This window comes from Paralichthys olivaceus, chromosome 14, assembly GCF_024713975.1.
Source record: "Paralichthys olivaceus isolate ysfri-2021 chromosome 14, ASM2471397v2, whole genome shotgun sequence".
NCBI classification, from domain to species: Eukaryota; Metazoa; Chordata; class Actinopteri; order Pleuronectiformes; family Paralichthyidae; genus Paralichthys; species Paralichthys olivaceus.
In genome coordinates this window covers 16,889,675-16,908,547 of record NC_091106.1, presented here as the reverse complement: position 1 = coordinate 16,908,547, position 18,873 = coordinate 16,889,675, and the positions used below count along the sequence as shown (strand labels likewise).

Sequence of the window (18,873 nt, the reverse complement as noted above, 5' to 3'; positions counted from 1 at the left end):
TAGGTATTTATTCTTCAAGAAGTGTTCTCATGACAGAAATGCTGATGTTTGTGGGAACAACATTGTGCCATCAGGGACATTTCCAGAGCACCCCAGGTGATTTGTGGTCTTAATGTTCTGTTGAACTAATGGGATTTGTTTTTCTTCATTAGTTGTCATGACTCACTCTGTATGAGTGGGAGTCAACGTGGATGTTGCTCAATGGTACATTAGGCCTGATGATAAAAACACAAGTTGTGCTGAGATGAAACTGAGCTGCAGGTCCACCAGAATGTGAAACAGTGCTGCTCGTAACTTTGTTTGTAAAATACAAAACCACATCTGGTTTGGTGTCTCGGGATTCTGACAGAAGAAAGAAATCATCTTATCAGACACATTCAGAATGGTGCAGGATGTTTTCAGTGTGGTTATTGTCCCATGTCCTGGCTCGTTTACTTTTCATAGAGACATGTTTTCTTCAGGGAAAGAATGAATTTGATATTATTAGTCAAGGTTGAACATGTGCCATGGAAATCTAAAGTAGACTGAACAATCACAGACACTGGTGTGTATAATCAGAGCTGGACAGCAATGTCATACTGACCTTATTCTGAATAAAGACATTATTTTGATTATGGTGTTTACATGAGTTGCTAATAGAAGATTCCATTCATATTCCCGTTGTTCCGTACATGTAACTGAGCATAGTCTTTATTTTATTTTATATTATGACTCAAGGCAGCATTACTTTGCACTACTTGTTTCACTTGAACCCAGGATATGTGTCCTCAAGTTGGTAGCCTGTGTTTGTCCATCCATTATCTGTGCTGCACAACATAACTAATCACAATCTGCAGGTCTTTGAGAGGAAGCCTGAGTATCCAGAGAGAACATCCGAACTTCACATAGAAAGACTGGGATTCCAACCAGAAACATTCTTTCTGTGAGGCAACAATGCTAACCACCTTACCACTGTGCCACCTCGGAATACTCCATGTCTTATTTGGATCATTGCATTGTATTCAGACTACTGTATTAATTGGGTTAATATCAGTATATTAGTGTCCATGCAAACATGTCTAATATCTTCAATGCATATCTGTCACCGTTTCACCGCTGGAACAGAGTCCCGGTTAACAAGACATTATTTACATTTAGCCGGAGTCATGTTTTATTTATCTGAACATTATTCAACTCCATTGCAATAGCGTGACACATCACATTGTCAACATTGTCACGGAATCCAAAACAATGAGATGTGTCCAAAAGATGCTAAATGTGTTTCCAGCTGCAGTTTTATCACCATAGTCCAAAAAGACTTTGGTGATGAAATGAAACCCTCACAGTTCTCTGTACATCACACGAGATGGAGGCTGTCGCGTTTCCTCCTTCTCCACAGGAAGGAAATTAATTCTGTTTTCAAGAACCAACTTCCTCCCCATTTGTCATGATGCTGGTTTCTCGCAGCTAATAAACAGAGAAAAAAATGAGGGGGACAAAGCAGAGTGTCGGGGGCTGCCGTGATGTTCATCTTTGGTGCTCCCCCCGGTTGCAACTTTAAAGAGGTTTGATGGTTCATTTCTGACAAGTGAAAGCGTCTTCCCCAGGAAACTGACGCTGCTCTATGAAGATAAAGTCTCATTTGAATAAACTGCCTCCCCCTTCAGAGCACATCCATATGCATGAGACCCCGCGTCTAATTGCTGTTAATTCCTGTTAAACTGATTGCGATTTATTCACATTTCACAAAGATGCACATGCTGTGTGCATGAATGAAGTCTCACACACACGTTTCCCTGCAGTCAGTTTGAATGTATCAGATGTGGTTTGTGATAATCGTTGCACTAATGTTAAATTGAAACTGACAACCCAGAAGGCCTTTCGACATTTGTTATTTTTAGTGATATGTTTTAGCAAAACGCAATATTTCTAAAATGGCCGTGCATCAAATGTCAATATCTAATAATGTATAACAACATGATATAACTAGAAGGGTGCAACAAAACTAAATATAAAATAATAATAAGACAGTGGAATCGTTAATGGTTTGCATTTCTAACTGCTCATCCATTTCCACTTCTGTTACAGTACAATCATACAGAACAGGCTTTCAAGTTTCCTCTGTCAGGATGCAACTTTCATCAAAGGCCCATAGAAGCCCCGACCCCCCCCCCAAAATGAAGTTGTTTTGTTTCTGTTATTGGAAATCGTTCAAGGAAAGCAAGGCTCATTGAAAAAGCTTACATTTATCTGCCCGCTGCTTCCAATACTGCCTTTGCAGCATGAAGTCAAATATATAGATGTCAGCTCTTCTCATCACAGAGACACCAGGATTGCATCTGTACACTGAGCCTCGGGTCTCTGAACTTCTGATTGAAAAATTCTGCTTTCAGAATCTGTTCTCCAAATCTAAGAGCAGCAAAGGAGTTCATTAGACTGCCATGAGTTCACTCAGCATCAGCTCCAAGATAATGTCCTGTAATGATCGTGTGTGTGTGTGTGTGTGTGTGTGTGTGTGTGTGTGTGTGTGTGTGTGTCTGTGTGTGTGTGTGTGTGTGTGTGTGTGTGTGTGTGTGTGTGTGTGTGTGTGTGTGTGTGTGTGTGTGTGTGTGTAGGGGGAACGAACTCTCTACCACCACCGTGTTCTTTGACTTTGAGACAGACTGTAATTAGCAGCGCTGTGTCCTCTTGTGTGTTATTAGTGCATCTGACCTTTGAATGCATCAGTTGAGTGAAATAACACATCTGGCTCTGCAGCCGTGTTTGAGCTGAGCAGAGCTGAAGACAATATTAAACTGTGATTGTAAATCAGAGGAAGTTTTAATCAGTTGTTCATGGATTCTTAACGATTGCGACACTGTTTTGACCAGAGGGATTTAATACCCAGATTCAGCTTCAGATTTTCTATATTTCATCGTTTAAAACAAACAAATAAGTCAAAATTTACAACAAAGCAACATTTTGTGCTTTTACAGTGGATTTACAAGAGGATTTAATTAATCTCCATCACTCACCCAAGCTGATAAGACGGCAGGAGGGTTTTATACCAAAGCCCACATTTTCTAGTATGAGACTCAAGAAAAGGCAAAAGGAAACAAATCAAACCCTCCCCCAACCCCAAAAACATATGAAATCATACCCTGTTATTCTAATCTACAAATGGTTATTTTATTATGAATATTACAAACAAAGCGCAAAATGTGTGTTTAAGAGCAAACCTCCATCGCCATCCTGAACATCATACACACACATTTAAAAACTTCAGTCTTCAACCAAACCTCTATAATTGTGACAAGGGGCCTTGTTTGGGGGGATTCCGATGAGGTGTCGTTGCAGTCTCCTATCTGATCATGGAATTTCAGAGGTTCTTACAAAAAGTGTCAACGCAGCGGACTAACATACCGAGCCATTCTCAGGGGCCCCCTCTCAGCTCGGGGCCTGAGGCAACTGCTTGCTTTGCGACACCCCTGAGATGTGAAACACACTCATGTCAGTTCAACTCCGAGTTGATCCAAGGACGTGGAATCCCCCCTCATTTTACTTGTGATTAAACCACATTACTCTCATTTCCTAAACCGTAAAGCTCTTTCCTTGGAAAATCCGTTTTCATCCACGGCTTCACTCCTGTGCCAGTAGTCTTGCAATCACATCTGTGTGTCTGCGCTGGCCTGTGCACAAGCATTACAGCACATGAGGTCTAAAGATTTGTAAGGAAGGGGGGGAAAGATGGACCAGACGAACTTAATCAGAGTTGCCTGCAAGTGATTTATTTAAGACATCGCTCAGAAGCTGGCGAGCCATCTCAAGCAAAACCCAAAGTCGGAAAGAAATCCAAACATTTCCCCTGAAGTGAGATCAGGCCTGAAGTCTGACTAAATCATAATTTCTCTGGCTACTTTAACTGTTTTGCCACTTTTCACTTTCTGCGTCTCTCCGGGGAAGATTTTAATTTTGAGAGTCACTTCTGTTCAGAAGCTTCATCAAAACCAAAGTGTGCAACATAAAAGGAACAAATCAAAAGAGGGCAAACAAACCCACTTTAACTTTGAAGCGGATTTAAAGACCATAACCAGTTGGCTCCTTCTGCCGACTGGTACTGAGGAAATCAGATTCATCTCCTCCTGCCTTGGCCCTGCTGCGCTGGAGGACGCAGCTGAGGTACAAAACTTCCAAGAGTGACGTCAAGCAGTGTCCCTCAAACCAAGGCAGTAATGTATCGAACAGATTAACAGATGCACATATGCTTCAGAAGTACTTGATTTTCTTGTATCATCAAGTTGAAGCTAGTAACACATGATAAAATGCACAAGAGTCACGCAGAGCTTACAGAGAACTGGCTGAAACTGAAAGAAAGGAGTGAAATGATTCAGGAAAGTTTATTTGCCAATTAAAACACTCTTCTCGGATTAGTCATTATTCATTATAATATAAATAATGAGCTCAGAGAAGCAGTTTGCTGACATAGTGGGTCTGGATATTTTTCTTAATGTACGAATAATTGTGAGATTGTTCATGACGATGGTGCAATCAGGGGAAGATTTGGCGTCTGAATCCCCCTCCCCCGCTCCAAATGAAGGATAGTGTTGTACTGTGTTTCATATGTTTTGGTTCAGGATGGTTTTGACTTAAAATGATCAACCAATCCAGGAGTAACTCTTGCAGTTGAGTCGAGCTCTAATTGCTGATTTTTGTATGAGTGATAAAAATATCAAGATACAAAATGTAAGTGAGTTTATTTATTACATTATCTCAATGCACATATGTTTGTATCCTGATGAAACATTTCCATAACGTTGTACTTGGAATCAGCCGTCTGTTTCTTTTCACCCATCACCCTCCTCTTCTCATCTGACCTGTGAACTGTCATGGAAACTATGTCAGTGGAGGACCACCGCGGCTAGAGACACACACACACACACACAACCACACATACATAAATAACACACACACACACACACACGAGGACATCCTTGTGTGTGTGTGTGTTATTTATTCAAACCTCCCACTCGTTTCTCTACGAAAGATAAGTACAGCTCACAGGCTGTGTAGATGGTATTTTCTCTACACACACACACACACACACGCATCGAAGCTCAGGCATGTTACTATCAACATCTGACCCTGTCCTAAAGCATTCTCCAACATGAATTTTAAACATGCGGCCTCTTCGCCCACACCTAAACGACCCCCCTCAGATACCTTGCAAAATTATTCATCACACTGTCGTATCACAGTTGCCTCAAACCAAAATACGGGATGGACTCCTTGTGCCTGATTTCCCAGAGTACTGATCAAAACTGTCACATTTTTGGACTGCATGCGAGGCCTCATCGAAATGAAAAATATATCTGAACCATAAGGAGGGGCCGGGCAGGTGTGTTTGTGTGGAGAGGTAAGATGCACATGTGTGAAAGAGGGAGACAAGAAGTACTTAGAGGACAGACAACACTCAAATAGCCGCTGCACTGACACCAGCACGTCAGCGTCAGGTTGACATTGAGCAGGTTTTGACAGTGGTGAGAAAAGTCTGTAATTGAAGGATGTTTGTCTGCAGCCATCACAGTGATGTCAGGAGAAAGTCAGCTACTGACCACTCTCTGTCCTCCTGTGTCCTCCTCCCAGCAGCTCGCTCACTGTCTGCAGACAGAGGCAGAGGCCGCTTATTCACCCGGTCTACTGTAGATCAAAAGTAGTGAAAGCACAACTCACCCTTGAGAAGATGACAATGAAAGACACTGGCATGACAGCAGGTTTGAAGCTCTTCTATCAGAGTCCTCTGCTGCAGGACTGATCACCCGACTGTGAATTGGTCATTTTTCAGCTCAGGGTGTGACACACACCTGCTGCACATGGATGCACAGATCCAATGACGTCAATAACACGAGGTCTGAAATTAACAGGGGTTGCACGCTTCTTGAAAAAGAATATTAAACTGTAAACCTACTGAATTTACTTAATCTAGCTCAGGTGGGGACTGAGGGGACTGAGACACAGATCTCTCAGCTGGTGTTCACATTTAAACACATGGATCCAACATTTTTATAATCACCACCAAATGTTAGGGTCTATCAGGACAACAATATTGCAAACTGAGATTGTGTTGAAAGAAAGAAATGAAATGGTGACACCGTGTGGTTGTAGTATGTAAGTGAATTTAGTGTCAGTAGGTGGAAGAATGAAAGGTTCAGGAAGGTTGTTTTTAGAAACTTCCTAAAGACATCTTTAAATCATTGGAGATTGATTTACCATTGATTGTTCTCATAGTTTAAATTGTGGTGGAGATATTTTTTCCCTTTTAATCGTAAGTTAGAAGCAAAAGTGAAAATCCCAGAGTTGGAAACCTCTTACCTTAATTTTCAACATTATATAGAATGTTGGCTCCGCTTTAAAGTTGATTGGATTCGAACCTGGTGATAAAATGAAGATAAATATTAGATTTTCTTTCACAGAGTTTAAAAGAGGCCCTTTAACAAGTATCGTCAACATCTACCTTCATTACCAACCTCACAATGACGTCTCTCTCATCCAAATTAAAGTTAGAGAGGGACAGAAAACATCTCACAGTTCATACTCATTTGAAATGTTTTTATTCTAACACACGAGTCAGACACAGATGTTTTATGTTTGCGTTTATTAAGTTATTATACTGATGTGGGTAGTGGGTCGCAGCAGACGTTGAGTGGTGTAAACATCTGAGAGGCAGCTGGGTGGTTGCATTATGGTGCAGAAATGTAAGACACACTGATGCAGAAAAGGACCCTGGATCAGATGTTAAATACACAGTGAAAACACAATGATGCACAGTCAGTGCATGGAGGTGTAGGTTTGACAGAACTAAACATTGTAAACGCTTCGGCTCAGTCATGGGACACTTGTTTGGCCTTTTGCTGTGATGTTGACGTACGCACAGTTGCATACTTTGAAGTAGTTTAATGAGGTTTAAACTCATTTTGAACAATATGATAAAACAGACCTGGTACAAACAGCTGCCTTCACTCTGGAGAACATGGTGTGACATCAATGCAACAGCTACAATGGTTCTGGGCAGTAACAGTGAATCGAATTACATTTGGTGTGTCCCAGTCAACACTTGTCAGCAGCTGCATCGTGTCAGTTTTGTCCTCTCATAGATGTGGGTTAAAGTAAGTGGGCTGCAGGAATCCACTGGACATGAAGGGATGTAGGAGCCCCCCGGTGGATGGAAGAGGAACAGCACCGGCCGTGTGGAAGATCACGTTCCCGGAGCTGAAGTTCGGGAAAGTCTGGTGGAAGCTGGCGGAGCTTGAGCCGCAGGAGGTCGGGTTTGGACTGACGCTGACGAGGGAGTTGGAGCCGGGCTGCAAGGTGCTGTCCGCTCCGGGGTTCTGCTTTTTCCACTTGGTCCTCCTGTTCTGGAACCAGATTTTCACCTGGGTCTCGGTCAGGCTCAGGGACAGGGCCAGGTTTAGTCTCTCGCACACGGACAGGTACCGAGTGGCGCGGAACTTGTTCTCCAGAGCCACCAGCTGCTCGTATGTGAACGCTGTCCTGGCGCGCCGTGGTTTGGAGCAGGCCTGGTCCGTGCGCCGACGCTTGTGGCCGGATGGGGCCTGCGGGGTGACCGCTGACTCTCCGTCGTCCTGGTCCTGATCACCGGGGAGACAGGGGTCTGTGTCCGCAGGAGAGGAGAGGAGGGGGTCTGCAACATTTGTGTGATGCCTGCAGGATGAGTGCGCATCTCTGGTCTCTTCCCCTGAGAGATAAAAAGAATGGTTAGTTCAAAACCTCTGGAGGAAATTCAGGATGCCAGAATATTATTAGTAATTATCAGTTATCAGCTTTTTAAGGGTGATGGTGCACGACCTATAATTCAAATATTCAAAACTGTATTAACTGTTATAGACAACACGAAGATTTGGCACAGGTTTGTCTTCCCTGGTTCTTATCAACCAAATCTTTAAGTTTAACATCAAACCATTATTTTTCAAGAAGTGGACTTAAACATAGTATTAATCCTGATTTGATAAATATATAATCAAGCAAAGTAGAGAAAGAAATTTGTCATTTTGATGTCTTGTTTTGAGATACAGGCCAAAAAGTCTCAGAGTGAAATGTGCTAAACTGACTGAGTTGCTTGAGGACGTCACCTGGAGACATTAAGGAATGAATCTCCATTGTGAAATCTTGTTCCTCTTTGTCCAGTCTGCACCAAAACTGTCTGGTTGACATCTGTGAAGTGTTTGATTAGGAACCTGAGGTCGCTGGAGCGCAGCAGAGACTCAGAGGACGGAAACGAAGGGGGAGAGGAGACCCGGGGACTAATCCTTAAATAATTTATAAACCACACAGCGCCTCAAATGTCATGTTGCGGAAAAGAAATCCCGTCTAAATCCAGCCCCGACACCTCAGCCGTGACGTGCTAATGGAGTTTCATATTTGCGCGCGGATCGATAAATGTCATCTATTTAAAGGGAAGTTTTAATCGAGCGATATTTGGGATCAGACATGGATGGGGTGTGAAGTTTGTACCTGCAAGGTGCTGGAGGGAGATATGCAGGATGCGGTAATGGGATATCGATCAAAAGCGCGCAGAGGCATCCTCAATGGGACGATTTAAACAATTATCTGCCCTGCCTGTCCCAGTGCCAATCACACGCTGGGGCTCTGGGAGCGAGCCTTTGTGGCTTCCGTGAAAAGGAAACGCAGCCCTGGAAATTAAGGGAAGGTCATAGAGAGATGACAGTAAATCTGATAGAAAATAGCGTCTTATTTGCAGATCCAGACCCAGCAGAGATTTATTTATCACTGCGTTCTTACGTGGATTCGCTTTTTTTTTTTTTTAATATATGGCATATCCAGTAAAAAGTGAAAGCAATATTACGCGTGAATGTTTGATGGGTTATGATTCTTAAATCGTCAGTTTTCTCTACCTGCTTTCGTGAAGTCTCCCTCCGCAGCGCTGTCCGACTCCAAACTTGCTCCCTCCGCATCTGCTCCAGGAAACTTCTCCTTGGAAAGTTCGTTCACCCTTCTGCTGTTGAACTTGTTGGGATCCAGTATATCAATTATTGAAAAGGAAATCTTATGACTGGACGTCATTGTCACTCCACAGTCCTCGGGGTCCAGCATCCTTTTTCACAGAGAGAACCGTTCAAAGAGGATGGAGGAAGAAAATGACTGACGTGCGTAATTACGCGTGTGGAGAGGAACTTCGCATAGTTTCGCCTACTTCTTGTCTTCAAGCTTCATCGAACCGGATTAGTGGTGATGATCCCTCGCAGTGGTGTGGACCTCGCTCCCCTGCCTCTGTCTGTCAGTCTTGAATGCAGCGTGCATGTGGTGACCGGAGCGCGGGTCTTTAAAGCGTCTGCATGTCCCCCCTCGTCTCTCAGCCACAGACACGTGACACAAACACTATTAGTGTTTCACACGACCACCTAATGGGCTCAAAGCATTCGTCGATAATCACCCATATCATTAAATCCAATAATGCACGACCGGAGAGTAAATTGGGCACAGATGGCACTTGATCCATATCAGAGATCGCCTGTCTAACCTATAAACGGACACTTATTAGAGGCAATGCTGTCAGGAAAGGGGATTTTCGCGTCCCCCGAGCAGCACAAAAACTTTGTCTTAATCGAAAACAAACGGTTTCTGCTTATAAACAGCTGACCATGGATGGGATTGTTGCAGCACCATGTTTACAATCAGTGCAAACCATAAGTTTTTGTGTTAAAATGGAAAAGCATTGAAATGTGCTTTCAACGTCAGCAATGTAAATACACAGATATAAGCAGATGTAAAATACCTAAGTGATATTTAGGTGTTATATAATATTATATAATGATATAAATTGGGTTGTGAAATATTCAAAGTATGCAAAGACATATTTTTTGTGGCAGCTGGTATCATTTAAAGAATGAATATCAATGTATTAATACAAGTCTTAAACACATTCCTCCTCTCTGTTTTTCTTATTCGTGCATTTGTGAATTAAGTCTGTTATTTTCATGATGATAATATTTCCAGTACCATTTACGTTACATTGCAGCACATTTCACACAGCTAACTGAGTGAAAATCTCAAGATTGCAATTTAAATTTTTTTCTTACTATTTAAAGTCTTTGACAAATGTCAGTAACTTCTTATAAAAACATGAATGAGGTCCTGTTTTCCACAGTCTAAAAGGTTTCTTGATGAATTGTATTCTCTGGGCGGCTTTAAAGCATTCAGAGCTAAACTGTGGCCACACAATGAATACAGCTGATTGTCTTCTCACCTAAGGTGATAGATTTATATTCACAATCAATTGCTCCCCCTAGTCTCCGCTATTAGTATTCAATATAAAGTGGCACAGGGTTGTTTAAAGCTCGATGCCTCGTGATGGCAAAAATGGTGAAACCAGCGCAGGATCAATATTCTCAGCAGGTGTCCAATACAGATAATACCTGATGGCTACAGACAGTCATTTTGGATACTAGAAGGCCAAACCAGTTACAGAACAGGGAGTTTTATCTGAAGCTTGCTTTAGCTCCTCAGTCCTTGAATGACCCAAATGTTTTTCATGTTTGGATTCTGCTTTTATTATCATTTATTTCAATTAGAATTAGAAAAGGTTCATTTTAGTGTATTTATTTCCCTCAGCTGTAGTGTGGTGTCACTCTTGTGCTTCATTTGTTTTTGAATTAACATATTTTACAATCTAAGCCTGTGAGGTCCACACTTGTATGTGCATGAGACAGAAGGCCGAGGGGTCCGCTCTCTGTTTTTCTGTTCAGTGTCAGTATCATGGGGGATCTGATCATGTTTACACACTGTTAAAGGTCTCCCAAATTCCTCCCCACACAACTTCCTGTGTTACTTCTACACTTCAGGGTGATTACTCTGCTACACGGAGGTTTCATTGCTACCCAGTCATAGTCTGGTGGACTGTCATGGTCTGCAGTAGTTACATAGTCAAACATTTGTTAAAGCCGACCCTATGGGGTGTCAGCGTGTCTGCATTTGCATGTGTATGACACTTGTGCGGCCATTACTGTAGTACCTCCATATGAATAGGGCCCACTGCACGCTGGAGGTTTACAACTTCCTACAAGAAAGCCCAGTGGCCGGACATCTGTTTGTGTGGGTCGGCGGGACAAAGGGGACGAGCCCCGAGGACAAAGAGGCCCTCAGGTAGACTTCAGACAGCGGGAACAGCAGCTGGCTCGGCTTTGAGTCTGTACGGGCCAGAGCGAAATCTCAGGGTGGAGGAGCGCTCGCTGTCGGACACCGCGGGGAGCCGAAGAGACACACTTCCATCCAAGACCCCCCTCCACGGTCAATAAAGTCATCACTTCACAGGGAGGCCGACCCTAGTCTGCTAAACGTCAGATAATTTGTCTAATGGCAGCAGTGGCATTATGAGCTGCGGTTCTACTCACAGACTCACAGGGTCTTTTGTCTTCTCTGAAGTCCTCCACTGTCTCCACATGTCTCCTGTAAAGAGGGAGTGAAACAAAGGATCAGAAAGTGTCGAGCATTCAGGGAGGCTGTTAGATCCTCGCTGTCAGATTCCTGTGGTTGTTATGGTTTCTAAGATGAAGATACATTGATGGTTTTCATGTTAAAATTATAACGTCAGCTGAGATGAGGAGCGGTTTGTGCAGGGTGACGATGTGATGAATCCAAAATAACTATCTCTTGCACCATTTAGTAGGTCTAAGTATCTCTACATCTACAATATGGCACGGCAAAACGATCTTGTTTCAGACACCCATAGTGCCCTGAGGATGAATCCTACTGACTCCTCACCGACACTAAAATGCTTTCAGAGTCACTGAAGTCACTGAAGTCACTGAAGTCCAGATATTTTCCTGACATTTTCCAGAGAGGCTGTATACGAGACCACAACAGTTCAAGATAGTTGCTCGAGATATTTTCAAGAACTTTTCCTGCCAGTCCCACAGTAAAATATCCTGGAAATACCCAGTTGATAAAACAGTTAAATTCACTTTGAGTGGGCGTGTTGATGACGTTTCTGCGAGTGACATGTGAAGCATGGTCCACAGGTACAGGCAGCAGCACCCGCCTGAATGTTCTGCACATTTTCCTGAACACGTCTGACCCGACAATCTCCTCCTTTGTCAGCAGGAATCATTGAGAACTCCTCCTCCTTGTTGCATGCAACCATGATGTTTTTCAGGCAATTAATCAATGTGACTTTGTTGAATCACAGGTGACGCAGATGATTTCTGATGTTGTAAGAAACCTAAACCGCTTTAAATCGTCTACTAGTCAATTTTCTTTCTGTGCTGACAAGTCTAACATCAGGACTTCTGTTTTTTATTATTCTCAACGGCTACAACATGCAAAAACTCCACAGTTTGTCTCGCATGAATCTCTACTCCTGTGTTTGTCTTTTAAATCTGACAGTTCAGTGGTAAGAGAACTGAATTCTCCTACATTTCTACTTTATCTGCCCTCAGAGGCAGTTGGTATTTCTACAGTACAATCTTTTTTAACAGGCATGAAGCTGCCGACATGTTGCCAGGTGTCTCCGCTGCACGCCTCTGCCAGCCCTGCTTTCAGTTAGACCTCCGTGTTTGTTTGACTCTCTCCGACAACAAGGTCAGTGGCATTGCCCAGTAATTGTCCTAACGGCCTGTATACCTGTTGGGTGGAGGCGAGTAATGAGAGTTTTTCATTACGGGCGGGACGGGTGAGTGCGCCTGGCAGATGCTGACAGGCAGCAGATGTGTAAAGTTGGGGGTGATTTGTAAAGGGGGTCAACTGCATCACAGAGGAGATGGAGGGCGATGTGGGGCGGGGGTAAATTATGCTGAGGGACACTGTCAGTCATGCTGCACCCCTGTCACGGCAAGGTAAAGGTCAGTTCAAACACAGGCGCTCAGCACAGCTCGGTCATGTCAGCAAACTTTCTACCACGTACAAACTGGAGATGTTTAGTTCAAGTCTTTAATCCTTTTACTGAATCTGTTTTCCTGTTTCACAAATATGTGGAAAATCCATATATATTATCTGTGATCAGTACGATGCTCTTTAATGTTTGAAGTCAAAGTTTTCTTCGTTCTGCTCGGAGGATCAGATGTGCTCCTAAAAAACTTACCATCATGCAACTGAAGGAAAACAGTCATTTGATCTAAATTCTGCCTCTTTAATGACACACACAATATGCAGTGACTTCCTCAGGCGTTACATTTTGCAGGAATGAATGGATCCAGAAATCAATGAAAAAGATCCTCAGTTTTGTGGCAGCTCTGGGCAACTGACCAAGAATCAAAACATTTGATTTAGTCCCATTCCTTAAACTCAACCTGAGTCTTAAAGTTTTTTTCCGCCTCTGTATGTTAACAATTAGGATTAGAAACCTGTGACTACCACCAATGTGTACAGGTGAGATGCGTAATGTGGCCTGAGCTGTAAGGCCTGTTTTAATTCAAAGGGACTGTTGGGTGTTGTTGGACGTATGCACTCAACTGTGTCCTCCAGTATAAACACAGCCATTAAAATATTATAAGTAAGGATTCATCTTTGTGAAAGTTTATGGAAAGATTAAGGCACCAGGACAAAGCTCTGCTAACTTGGCCTAATGTCTGATGGAGACCTTCAGATCATTCAGTCTTTAAATTAGACCACACAGGTATTTTGGTGGGTCTGTTTTGTCCACATGATCCCAGCCACAGTGAGGTGAGTGTTGCGAGCGCACGTAACAACAACGACCGGAACAAAATGCACAGAAAGAGCTGCAGCTGCCTGTTTTACACACGGCTGAGGCCTATGGCTGCGTGGTCCCCGGCATCTGCACACGGCGCACTGTCACTCAACGCGGGCATTGATTAGCCATTGTTCTGAGAAGGTCACATCATAATTCATTAACAATAATTAGTCCCGCAGTGCCACCTGCACTCCTTCTCCCGATTGCCCGGTTAAATTACGAGCAACCATCACGGTTCACGCGTGGAACAATGAAGATGTATCCGCAACGTAAAGGCAAGAGCTATTAGTTACATTATTTAAATGGACCCGTTTAAACCTGGGGAGCTGTCTTTATGAAGGGCAATTAGGCACTAACCGTAATTGATAATTCGTGCTAATTACAATTAGGAAATATAAATAGTGGGTGTAGGATTAATCATCATTGTGGTTAAGCGGGGAGCAGCCATGGTGCAGACCGGGGAGGTGTGATGGAAGCCAATGGATTATGCCCCATTCATCTCCATCTAGTGCAGAAACAGATTGTGTTTGTCCCTTTATATTTCTCCATTGACTGTTATCTCTTTTTTGTTTCGGTGCCCTTGCCAAATAGACTCTGAGGCTGGGGACCCGTGAGGCTGCATTTAGTGAGTGAGCTGCAGATTGAGACAACAGAGGCTCTGCTGGTGGATATAACTGATAAGACTGGGAGGAGTGGAGGTTTTTCATCCATCTCCCATCCTGAAATGACATGAACGCCCAACAGAGGTGGTTCTTTCAATATAGTTTAGTTTGATAAACTAGACTTGATGCAGTTTTACTCTACTGACATTTTTAATTTCTTATACCAGTCAGTCCTCAGCAGGAATTTAATTTTCCATTAAATAATTTAATATTTGTTCAATTTCTAGTTCAGTAAAACTGGCATTCTGGTGATTTGTAAGAAATGATATATGTTAAGAATAGTTGTTTTTATACAGATCATTCTTCAATCTGTTGTAAAGTAAAAATTTAGTTACTTGAAATTACATTTCCAATGTTCCATTTTTATTAGAAACTAAATTATTCCTTAATATAATTCAAATTATAGTCTAGGGTGATAACACTTTATTTTAATTTCTATTTTCATCATGACTTGTTATTATTTTCTACTAAAAAAACAAATGATCTGTAGTTTAAATTCTATTTGATGTCTTGTTTCAGTTTAGTTTTGTCTCGGGCTCAGTCCAGTGATAATGACCAGCAGAGCAGCAGAGGATGCTTTGTGCTGCCCTCAGAGCTCCTGGTCACATTTCAGATTAAATCTCGGCCCCTCACCTCCAATTAGATGAAAGTTCGAAGGTCATCTCATCTGACCTTTGAACTTGGCGTCTGAGCCACGTGGCTGAAGATGCTTCTTCTAATCTAGCGCAAGTCTCTCGCCTCGCGGTGCATGATGACAATATCATGAGGCCTAATGAGATGTAACCTATTCCCTTTCATATTCCGACAGCACTAACCCTAACCCATACACGAGAGTGTGTGCAATCCAAACAACCTCGGCGATAAGTCAACATGCACATGAAAAAAGCGTCTCTGGTCTTCAAAGACACAACGGTCTGATTTAAATATGAAGAGCAAGCTGTCTTAGCTGAGCAAACAAACAAATGGAAATGATCAGACTCTGCTGTAGGTACGTAGGCATGTTGACTCAGATGTGCCCCCATTAGGCTTTATTGCTTTATTCACCAGGGATTTGAATTAATCATTGGTGTTTGGTGTGTGTGTGGGTGTGTGTGTGTGTGTGTGTGTGTGTTAAATCCCATTATATAAAATGGTTAGGGTTTTGGACAATGGTGAAAAAGTGACAGGAAGACGTAATGTATATGATATTGAATGATATATTATAATAAAAAGCAGATACATTTGTCAGTAAATGCTTTTTTTTACTATTATTTACTCTCATATCTTGTCTTTTATATTTTATCTCAATTCTGTAAAATTAGTTTTGTGGCTGTTTCTGTGGCAACTATTTAATTAAAGGATAATAATTCTGCTTTAGAACAATTATAAAAAGATGCAGAGTAATGCTTTGCTTGCAGTTTTGTCTGATATTGTCTAAAAGTGCTTCCTCAGTTCTTGTCTTCCCCGTCATGGTCTTATTTTGAGGCCCCTGCACCGTGAGGCCCCCTCACCGGCGGCAGGCGGCGGTTGATAATTGCTACAGTGAGAGCTGGATCAGTGGAGCTAGTCTAATCAATAAAGTCTTCATCAGCCATTTCCCCTGATGATTCTCCCTCATTTCTCCCTTAATTGTTCTTTTTCATCAAACAAGGTCTGTGCCGTGAGCATGTGTGTGTGTGTGTGTGTGCCTGTGTTGTGTTTGTGTCTGTGTGTGTGTTGTGTTTGTGTGCCTCAGTCCTTCCCTCTCAATGGACTGCAGCTAACAGATTGCTAATGGAAGTTTGGGCTGTGAACAGCGGAGGGAACCTTTGCCTCCTATAACTCGAGGGTGACCTCAATGAGATGAGGATTACTGTTGATCCAGGCTCAAGCAGCTTCTCTCCTGACACCGAGCGCCACCACCAACTCAAATAAAGACCTGAACATGTTCCTGAGACCGATCGCCTGTGTTCCACTTTGATCCTGTGCAGGAAACAGGAACGCGTAATTTCAGCCTTGATTCAAGAGGAATGAGTTGCAACAATAAAGCCTGAACATGTAGAAATAAACTGCAGCCATTGACTGTATCTATATGAAATTTATCTAATTTAACACTCATATTTTGTCTAATTGCACTGTACCTTGCTAATTCTTTTATTCAAGTTTCACTTGCCCGTGTTTTCCTTTTAGCTTCATCTTCTGTTTATCTTGTTAACTGCAAAAGTATCTTGTTTTATTTGTGATGTTTTATTGTAGTTGTACATCAAATTATCAATGTATATGTAATGTGCTGTTGATACATTTGCTGGGTTTCTGATTTTAATTTCAACTTCTACTTATTTTCACCTCAAAAAATCTTTTTGCTCAGCCTTGAAAAGTGCTTTGTAAATATTCATCCACCTGATTTTTATTGGCCGTCAAGAGTCAATACCCTAAAAATACAGAAAACCTTCAATATCAAACTGTAAACATTTCTGTACTGTCGGCCCAAACACAATGTTCACACATTTACTTGTGGTGTTATATTTTTTAAAAATCTCTTGAAGTCATTACATTTTCTTAGGGACTTTTTCTTTGGTTTATAGCCGTTCCACAGAAGTTGTGTAGATTGTCCAGAGATATTTTCTACTGAGACATTTTATTAATGAATGAAAATGTGTTTCCATTTTTGTCATTTGAATGAACTTATCTTTTAAGGAAGCAGTTTTAGCACCTAACAACAACATAGAAAGAGAACAGACGGCTTAATTAATTTATTTCTGTTGGTAAATTCAGTTTTCCAACTTAAAGCGTCAGTCAGTGTTCATAGTTGCCCTCTGCTCCCCTGTAACCTTCATCCTCAGACTGCTTTGGCCCGTGACTGCCACAGAATCGGAAATGATTGGGGTATAATTGTTTTCCTTTAGCGCTTATAGCCCTTCTGTGCTAGTAAAACGGTGAGGGTCCTCTGCTTCCCCAAGGGGGAGGAGTCGGCTGCTTTCATACGACGTCTTCCCTGTGGCTGTCTGGCTCCGCAGGCTTCACTGCTCATGTGGAGCATCAGGGGGATGGGGGGTTGACAATAAAGATTAAATACCAATTGTGTGTCTTTCAGGTAAATACTTTTCATTGCAGTGACAACAAATTCCACATCCTTATAGCTAACATACCCTTTTATAGTTTTTCTCTCTGTCATATGTAACTTTAATTTGTTTTGATTAAATGAGTCTCTGCAGTTCTGATTAAAATCAAATCAAATTCATCAAGTCTGAAATCATAAAATAATAATAAATGCAGGTGAGCGATTCAAAGACTTTTCCAGAAGTCAATGCATTTTGACAGTTCTTCACTAAATGCTCAAAATCACATTTTGTTCAGATCTTCTGCAGGAGGCGCTGTGGGTCATTAACTGCTCTTATTAAGATATAACTGGAAATTCCCTGACATTAAAACAGCACACAAACACTTTAAGTTTATAGATTTCACGCCTGCAGTACAGGACGGAGAATTAAGTGCAGAGAAATAGAGACTGTAAAACACTTTTTGAGGTCAGTGTGAGAATCAGTTTAGATTGTCCCGTGTGCGTTTTCTCACATGCCAATAACTCTAGTTGATAAATGTTTTTTATCTTTATTATTGCAAAAAAGTAACTACAAAAAATATGTGCTTTTGAGTTTTTTTAACTCTCTTAATTGTGATACATTAACACTGAAAAATGAAAATTGTTTACCGACTTCAATTGATCACACACAAATGAATTAAGTTTTTTCAAATTAAGGTTATCAATTGTGTTAGTATAACTTGTTAGCTTTAGTTTGAACAAAGTTAATTAATTATTGTGTTGCCGAGGGAAATATTTTTTTAAGTTGGTCCAACACTTTTCTTTTCTTTTGAAATTAAAGCTTGAGTTAACTCTGAAGTGTTGAGTCGTTGTAGGAAAACAGTTAATTTCTTCATCAGAGCAAACACAGGGTTCTGGACGGAGGCTGCAGGGGCTCTCCGCCAAAACAATAAATACGGCCTTGATGAATCTGTCCTATATTATGAGTTATGGAACCTTTAGGGTTGTTGACTTACAGGGCTTTATTGAGAAAATTAGATTTGAGTTGTCTAACAGTCGGGCCACTCATCTCCTCAGTAAACTGCCGTAGATTGTGCCGCCGTGGGTTTTATCGACATATCCCATTACTGAGGTCTTCACGTTTTATGACCATTTCCATAAATTCTGTCTGGGACAATCTCCGCTCTCAGTGGGGCTGATGGAAAGATCATCTCGGGGTTGTCGTTTGACGCTTCAGCGCCCTCTCGCATCCTCATTTACACACACATCACACACACACGCGCACTGATATCTATATACACTGTGAGCTGTCCTGCGAGCAGAGATGCCTCCCTGCTCCGTGATGGAAATGATTCAGACGTCAGGGGAGAGGACGTAGAGTGTTGAATGAGTTTACAGATGATGGGAGTCTTAGCTCAGGTCAGTGTGTATTTACAGCTCAATCACTTAACAGAGCAGGCCTCTCTATTAGACCTCCACCTATCTGGCTGGGTGACAGTCAGCAGCAAATAGGGCAGTAAGAGGGACAGGGAGGG

The 18,873-nt window shown here is 42.0% G+C and overlaps 1 protein-coding gene across 1 annotated transcript; it reads right to left on the bottom strand.

The window, feature by feature from the left end:
- Positions 1–6,549: 6,549 nt before the first annotated feature.
- Positions 6,550–9,986, bottom strand: nkx1.2la (NK1 transcription factor related 2-like,a). Its single transcript, XM_020090031.2, has 2 exons — positions 8,889–9,986; positions 6,550–7,711 (listed from the first exon to the last, which is right to left on the bottom strand). The coding sequence occupies exons 1-2, from the start codon at positions 9,085–9,087 to the stop codon at positions 7,104–7,106; spliced, it is 807 nt and encodes a 268-aa protein (XP_019945590.2). The 5' UTR covers positions 9,088–9,986; the 3' UTR covers positions 6,550–7,103.
- Positions 9,987–18,873: the final 8,887 nt, after the last annotated feature.

What these genes read in the sequence shown, in the direction of transcription:
- nkx1.2la (XM_020090031.2), bottom strand. Translation starts at nt 9,087, where the DNA reads ATGCTGGACCCCGAGGACTGTGGAGTGACAATGACGTCCAGTCATAAG. An exon ending in GGGAGACTTCACGAAAGCAG is followed by an intron (nt 7,712 to 8,888) that starts GTAGAGAAAACT and finishes TTTATCTCTCAG; the next exon opens with GGGAAGAGACCAGAGATGCG.